This window comes from Xenopus laevis, chromosome 2S (genome assembly GCF_017654675.1).
Source record: "Xenopus laevis strain J_2021 chromosome 2S, Xenopus_laevis_v10.1, whole genome shotgun sequence".
Classification (NCBI taxonomy): domain Eukaryota; kingdom Metazoa; phylum Chordata; class Amphibia; order Anura; family Pipidae; genus Xenopus; species Xenopus laevis.
Genome location: NC_054374.1, coordinates 151,025,841 through 151,034,192, shown reverse-complemented (window position 1 = coordinate 151,034,192; position 8,352 = coordinate 151,025,841). Strand labels below are relative to the sequence as shown.

General features: G+C 36.4%; 1 protein-coding gene across 1 annotated transcript; it reads left to right on the top strand.

Annotated features, from left to right (window-relative positions):
• The first annotated feature begins 2,123 nt into the window (after positions 1-2,123).
• Positions 2,124-8,145, top strand: mmp1.S (matrix metallopeptidase 1 S homeolog). Its single transcript, NM_001094954.1, is given in 11 exon segments — positions 2,124-2,230; positions 2,454-2,698; positions 3,188-3,336; positions 4,080-4,088; positions 4,090-4,206; positions 4,419-4,580; positions 4,695-4,812; positions 5,519-5,652; positions 5,782-5,941; positions 7,205-7,308; positions 7,866-8,145. Coding segments are annotated over 11 exon segments (1,404 nt in total). The 5' UTR covers positions 2,124-2,125; the 3' UTR covers positions 7,967-8,145.
• The last annotated feature ends 207 nt before the right edge of the window (positions 8,146-8,352 follow it).

Here is an 8,352-nt window from a genome sequence, read left to right as displayed (position 1 = left end):
ACACTTATTTGCTGTTCAAGATATTCCTTGAAAATTGGTTGAATACCACATACTGGAACACTTTAACAAATCTGTAACCTCATTAGAACTAAAGGAGCACCCTGGCTAAACATTGGCTCTTAAATGGTGGTTAGAACCAAAAAAAACCAATGTAGTAAAGTGATACGAGAACAACAACAAACTGGATAATTCCAGTAGAGGTTACAGCACTTCTCCTTTTGTAAAAGACATTAAAAAACATATTGGAAGGTTTTACAATAAGTAGTGACAGCTAGCTATGTGTTGCAGAAGAAAAAGAATTCAGCAGTAACAGTTTGTTCCAAAGCAGGTGAATGCAAACTGGGAGCTCATGTTCAGGACCCATGTGCAGAGATAACGTTAATGAAAGGGAACCTTCTTTCATTAATTAGATCCTCCTATTCAGTATGCTTTATGCATTTAAAAGTTGGTATTATTTTACATGTTTTAAGAATATTATTATTCTTTTATGGATTTGTGATGCTTAATTTAAAATCTGCCAAAAAAGTGTTTGTGTATCCTAATGGTCCCTGCCAGAAGCACAGCAGGAGGGGGATAGCCAATCACAGCCCTGCAGTCATGCAGTGTGCCTTCGGCTCCTCTGCATAGCCTGGGAAAGGAGGCAGCAGAAAGTGGAACAAATGGGTGTGATGAGTTGGGTTTTTGCAGAAATTCTCAATAAATTAACCTGAAACATTACTTTTTTAAAGGGATCCTGTCATCGGAAAACATGTTTTTTTCAAAATACATCAGTTAATAGTACTGCTCCAGCAGAATTCTGCACTGAAATCCATTTCTCAAAAGAGCAAACAGATTTTTTTATATTCAATTTTGAAATGTGACATGGGGCTAGACATTTTGTCAATTTCCCAGCTGCCCCTGGTCATGTGACTTGTACATGTAACTGAATGTGTCTCAGTGGGACATGGGTTTTTACTATTGAGTGTTGTTCTTATATCTACCAGGCAGCTGTTATCTTATGTTAGGGAGCTGCTATCTGGTTACCTTCCCATTGTTCTTTTGTTTGGCTGCTGGGGGGGGGGGAAGGGAGGGGGGGTGATACTTCAATTTGCAGTACAGCAGTAAAGAGTGATTAAAGTTTATCAGAGCACAAGTCACATGACTTGGGGCAGCTGGGAAATTGACAACATGTCTAGCCCCATGTCAGATTTCAAAATTGAATATAAAAAAATCAGTTTGCTCTTTTGAGAAATGGATTTCAGTGCAGAATTCTGCTGGAGCAGCACTATTAACTGATTCGTTTTGAAAAAAATTTTTTTTCCCATGACAGTATCCCTTTAACTTCATCAGAATGTGTCATGATAAAGTCTCATTAAATAGCCCATAGTTCTCTTGAGGGTTGTGCAAATATGGGTGCTTGCCCCAAACTACAGATAGAGTGGGACTCAATAGAGTAGCTGTTGTGCGTAAGATGGTTTTGGGGTATCAGATATAGAATGGCAAGATGGCAACAGTATTTTTTTTTTTCAGATTTGCCAAACCTGCAGCAAGTTCTGCAAAACAAATTCAAAACTATAGTTCCTACCCATAAGGTCTTCGATACAAAGCACTCTTTAATTAAGCTGGAAGGGATATATAAAATAACATAAATCGAATAATAGAATATAAAAAAGGTAAACATATTCCAACCACATAGAAATTCCCCAGAAACAACTAAAATCTTCCCTATGATAACCTTACTGTATATACATTTTCCACTGTAGCTACTTTTCTGTAGTATGAATTACTGTAGTAACTCACACTATACCTTGCACAGGAATATAATACCCATTTGCTAGGACAATTGCCCTTATATTTTCGGGCTGTGCACAGGTACCTGTAGGTGGCCAAAACAAGTATAGGATATACTTATTATAGTATAGGATATGTTTTTCACTTTGTTGATTACAGTGCTTTTTAGATGAAAATCACACAACCATTGCGTAACCGGAGCTGTGTGTCACTTTATTTGTCAGACTTCCTCTGCATTTACCACACTTGTGAAGAAAGACAAATATGACTCATGATACTGAGACATGAATGGCCTATATAAGGGGCAATCCTATTGACTGGGAAGCACCTTCAAATCCTAGAAAGCCTTAGAAGAATGAACAGCCTCCTGCTAAAGCTGCTACTATGTGTAGCCATTACTGCTGCCTTCCCAGCAGATAAACAAGATGAGCCCCCAGCAACAAAGGAAGAAATGGCAGAGGTAACAAACGATTTTTTTACTGTAGGTTAAATATGAGCAGAAACAGAATATTTTCGTATTTTAAGCTTTTTTTGAAAGCATTTGCATGTTTCCAGTAAGTATCCAAATATTTGCATTCCTAGATATTTTCACATCGCCGGCACAGTAAAGGCAAATCAACCAACAAAGAAAATAGTATAAATAGTATAAATGTAATACAAATATTTATATATCTCTGTTACAGAATTACTTGAAGAGATTTTACAGTCTTGGAACTGATGGGGGACCAGTTGGAAGAAAGAAACACATCCAACCTTTCACTGAAAAGCTCCAGCAGATGCAGAAGTTTTTTGGCTTAAAGGTGACAGGAACATTGGACCCCAAGACTGTAGAAGTAATGGAGAAACCCAGATGTGGAGTCTATGATGTTGGCCAGTACAGCACAGTCGCAAAAAGTTCTGCATGGCAGAAGAAGGATCTGACCTACAGGTAATGATAAATAATTTTAACTAATGTGCCATGTTCATGTGGAGAAGTTGGAGAAATTGAGAGTTGAAGTGGCCATATGTGTTGCCATGTTGCTTAATGATTAGACATTTATCTGATTAGGTTGAGATTAATGTTTGACCATCAAGTCAAGGACTAGATTAAGAAAATGCCATTGGCAGTCTAATGTGGTCCTTGATTCTTCGACCTGGCCTCACAGATATCTAGAGTTCCTGTTCAAATGTCAGTTGAGAAGGTGATTGTTTTGACCCTTTACAGAAACAAATAGGTTGACGATTTGGCACTGGCAATGAGCACCTTTATTCAATGGGCAATTGGAAGCTCTCTAGATGATGTACAACAATGATGAACAAGAATCCCTCTCTCAAGATATATACATTGTGCAGTTCAACAACACTAGGAGGGTGTTGGTTGCCCTTGGCAATATAATGGGAAGTAAACATAGTATGTCTCTTTTCCCCCACCGTCTAGAATTCTAAACTTCACTCCTGACCTGCCTCAGGCTGATGTGGAGACTGCCATACAAAGAGCTTTCAAAGTCTGGAGTGACGTGACACCTTTGACCTTTACCAGAATCTATAATGAAGTATCAGATATAGAAATCTCCTTTACAGCTGGAGGTAAGAGTCCACCCTATTTCCAGGAATATCCTCCTTATACATTCTCAGTGGCCATTTATATCATAATTGTTCACATTAATGATAGTTTGAATAGAAAGTGTCAACATGTTGTTAAGAAATGTTCAACACTCTATACAGATAGAGCAAACACAATGTAGACATCTGGCTCAGATGGCTCGCATGTCTCATCATGTCACACTACAAACTTTTTTTTAAAAAAGAATACTGTGGCCTGCTGTACTGTGTAGTATGCAAAACAAAGTCATGATCATGTAGGGTTCTTCCCAAAAGATCTCATAATTCAGGCAGCACTGTCCAACTTATTCCACAGGAGAGCTATTTCACATGTTGGGGTCTTAAAATTATGAGATTGGGTCTTGGGAGGAAGAATCTGGAACCTGAAGTTCTACAATAATTTTTAGAATGGAGCTGAGAGTAACTTTCTACTCAGCTTATGGCCCTACAGCAATACTGTAAATAACGAGTAGCACAGAGAGCAAGTAGGCATTCAGTATTGGCCTTTGCCAGAAGACTTGATTGAAAGCTTTATATATATATTTATATATATATATATATATATATATATATATATATATATATATATATATATATATATATATATATATATTTATATATATATTTATATATATATATATATATATATATATATATATATATATATATATATATATATATATATATATATATAGTGATATCTATGTATCACTTTCTTTCATTTATAGATCACAAAGGACAATTCTCCTTTTGATGGATCTGGTGGCATTTTGGCCCATGCCTTTCAGCCTGGCAATGGCATTGGTGGAGATGCCCATTTTGATGAAGATGAAACCTGGACAAAGACCAGTGAAAGTAAGTTACAGACACAAAAAATCATAATGTGTTTTCAAATAACACCTGACCTCTGGCCTTGGCCCATCAAACAGAGCTTGTGTTCATACTGTATTCCTAAATTGTCCACAAAAGCTTGTTTTATACAAACTCTTCCACCTGGCCTGTCATTGAGAAATGTAGAACACTTTAGAATGTGAATCTAAATAGATTGGCGTTCATTTTTTTTCCAGTATACAATCTGTTTCTTGTTGCTGCTCATGAATTTGGACACTCGCTGGGGCTTTCTCATTCCACTGATCAGGGTGCTTTGATGTATCCAACATACTCAAATACCGACCCCAAGACATTTCAGCTTCCTCAAGATGATATCAATGCTATACAGTATCTATATGGTAAGCAGTGTTAAACTTAAATATATTTCTGTTGGTATATTGCTTTCTCTAGGTCAGTTTTTTTTTTTTAAAAATATAGATCATTTATCGCTTACAATGTCACATCATTTTCAGGAAAATCCTCCAATCCAGTCCAACCAACCGGACCATCCACTCCTTCCAGATGTGATCCAAATGTTGTTTTCAATGCTGTCACCACCATGAGAGGAGAACTGATTTTCTTTGTGAAGAGGTAAATAAAACCAATCATGCAATTCTCATACTGCAACTCCCTATAGTTATACAGGTATGGGACCTGTTTTCCAGAATGCTCGGGACCTGAGTTTTCTGGATAATGGATCTTTCTGTAATTTGGATCTTCATACCTTAAATCTACTAGAAAAACATGTAAAACTTTAAATAAATCCAATAGGCTGGCTTTGCTTCCAATAAGGATTAATTATATCTTAGTTTGGAACAAGTGCAAGGTATTGTTTTATTATTACAGAGGAAAGGGAAATCATTTTTAAAAAATTGGATTTTTTGACTATAATGGAATCTATGGGAGACAGTCTTTCTGTAATTTGGAGCTTTCTGGATAATGGGTTTCCGTACAATGGATCCCATACCTATATATATATATATATATATATATATAAATATATAAATATATATATATATATATATATATATATATATATATATATATATATATATATACCATTGCGTTACCTTCCCATAGGAAACCCTGTTCATAGGACTTAATTTTATTTTTATATAACAATAAATTGGACATTATTCAAGGATGAGAATTCCTTTAACCTATCAGAGGTTCCATACTATATCCAATCAAAATAGTTATTGCTAGTATCCTCTAGCTAATATGATTGATGACCCATATTTGAACATACCTAACTTCTTCTTGAGGAAAATGTAAGAACTTGTTTATTTAAAAACAGGTTTTTATGGAGGAAGCATCCCCAAGCATCCGAGGCTGAACTCATGTTTGTTCAAGCATTCTGGCCATCGCTGCCCACTAATATTGATGCGGCGTATGAAAATCCTATAACGGAGCAGATCCTTGTGTTTAAAGGTAAATAACCCATGTGTTCTCCTTAAAGGCAATGTCAAAGATACCAGAGTTTCCACAGATAGGAAGCTACAAGTGCCATGATTGGAAATTTTTTATCTCCTGATTCATTATTTTTCTGTTTCTTGACAGGATCAAAATATACAGCTCTGGACGGCTTCGATGTAGTACAAGGTTACCCCAGGAACATCTACAGCCTGGGATTTCCAAAGACCGTGAAAAGAATTGATGCGGCTGTTCATATTGAACAACTAGGGAAAACATATTTCTTTGCAGCTAAGAAATACTGGAGGTAGGAGCGATGGAAATTCTCAAACAGAATTGGATAGGTGGGATGGGAATGGGAATAGACTTTGGAGAACACATGTTAAAATGGGGTAATGCCAAATTGCATCTATGTTTGCTTCTGGAGTTGTAACCCATAGCATAAAAGTGAATGGCTGTTATTGTATACTTACAGTATCTAGAGCAAACTTTGGAACAGTTATTGCATTACACCTGGATTTCTGATAAGGTGCTATACTGAAATGACCTAAGATTCATCATTGCACTCTCAGCAAGATGTTATTGGAAGAAAAGGAGTTAATTATGCAAAGGGCTCAGGGGCTCCATAGACAACACTAAGGGGCAGATTTATTAAGAGTCAAATAGTAAATTAAAAATTTTGAATTATAATTTTGGTCAAAACTCATAAAATCGAATTGGGAATAATCCAAACTTGATCCGACTTCAAATTCGAATTTCGAGATGTATCAAACCTTGACCCTGGGAACAATTCGAATTTGACTATTCGCCACCTAAAACCTGCCGAGTTCATGTATAAGTCAATGGGAGAGGTCCAGTGATACATTTGAAGATGTTAACAGCCTTCCTGACATTCAAGTTTTTTTCTGAGGAAAAACTCGATTCGAGTTTAATCGAATTCGATTTAAGTTTTCGAGACAGTAATATTGGTTCCAGTTTTAGACCTTCTAATTTTTTCGTAAAATAGGCAAGAAGGTTATGTTCTGAGCCTACTGAGAAAGAGTCAGGGGTGGGGGTCGGCAGTTATAGGACCTGTTATCCAGAATGTTCGGGACCTAGGGTTTTCAGAATTACAGATCTTTCCATAATTTGGATCTTCATACCTTAAGTCTACTAGAAAATCATGCAAACATTTAATAAACCCAATAGGCTGGTTTTGCTTCCAATAAGGATTCATTATATCTTAGTCTGTATCAAGTAGAAGGTACTGTTTTAGTATTACAGAGGAAAGGGAAATCATTTTTAAAAACTAGAATTATTTGGATAAAATGAAGTCTATGGGAGATGGTCTTTTCCGTAACTGGGAGCTTTCTGGGTAAACGGTTTCCAGATAACAGATCCCATACCTGTAATAACAAGCTATCCAGTTACCAGAGTACATTAGATTAGTGACAGGTTTGCCTAATTTGCTCTGCTCTCCCAAAACACTTAAAGTCCATTTAGACAGAACAGTCTGTCTATATGAAATAGAAAACACCAATTATAATATTTGCCATGTATAATAATAAGTACAATGTTTATATTTTTTCAGTTATGATGAAGATAAAAAACAAATGGACAAAGGCTTTCCAAAGCAAATAAGCAACGATTTCCCGGGAATTCCTGATAAAATTGATGCAGCTTTTTATTACAGAGGTAACTAAATTCAGTGTGTTGTACTGGCCAATAATCACACACATTCTGCTTGGATGTGCAGTACTGAAAATACACTTAGGCCAAAGATGATGACTTCTAGAACCAGACAATTACATTAAATGAACAAAAGTACATATACTCAAAGATTAAGAGCTTGTTGTCAAAGAAACAAGAGGATTGAGGCCCCTGTCCAGTAGAGCTTACAATCTTAATCGGAGGGTAACATACAGACACAAACAGGGGCATATTAAGTGCTTCAGCTTACTAGTAGGTGACATCGCAGTTTAAATGTTAATTTCACATATTCAAATAATTCAACTGTGGTCTCTCTCTATAAAGACATTGACCAGGAAATGTATTTGATTGTTGCAAGTGTAAAATTAAATGCAGAATGCTGTATGAATGGAAACTGTAGAGGCAGCATTCCTCTGTAGCGCCCTCCTCAGGCCAAACTGTACAACAGTGATCTTGTCAAGCTTTTGTTCATTCTCCTCTCATTTTTGAATGTTTGCTTAAAATTGTGTGAATTTTAAAGATTTGTTGTTTTATCCTCATAGGCCGCCTGTATTTCTTCATTGGAAGGAGCCAGTTTGAATACAATATCAACTCTAAAAGAATCGTACAGGTCTTAAGAAGCAACAGCTGGTTGGGCTGTTAATAAGACGGACCCCAAGCTCTGTAACAAGGGCAACGATGAATGTGATGGCAGCTCATTTCTGCACCTGCCGTGTGACCAATATTATTTAAAATCATTTCCTTTGAATGTTTGACTTTATTTAATCTTTATGAATTAATATTTTGTACTCATGTTGTTTTAATAAAAACGTTTTGTTTAAATCTCTTTGCCTGTGCAATGATGTTGTAGGAAAAATGTAGTAGCACTAGGTCTTTTCTTTTCCAAAGCTGGGAGAGAACCTTGTCTCAGGCTATATTTTCCCAGGGGTAGCAAAAATCCCACCTTTGGGTAAGGAAACAGCAGTCCTGTAGAGTGCAGGCAATTTTAAAAGCTTTAGAAATTCACCAACTTTAGGGGAGCACTTGTAG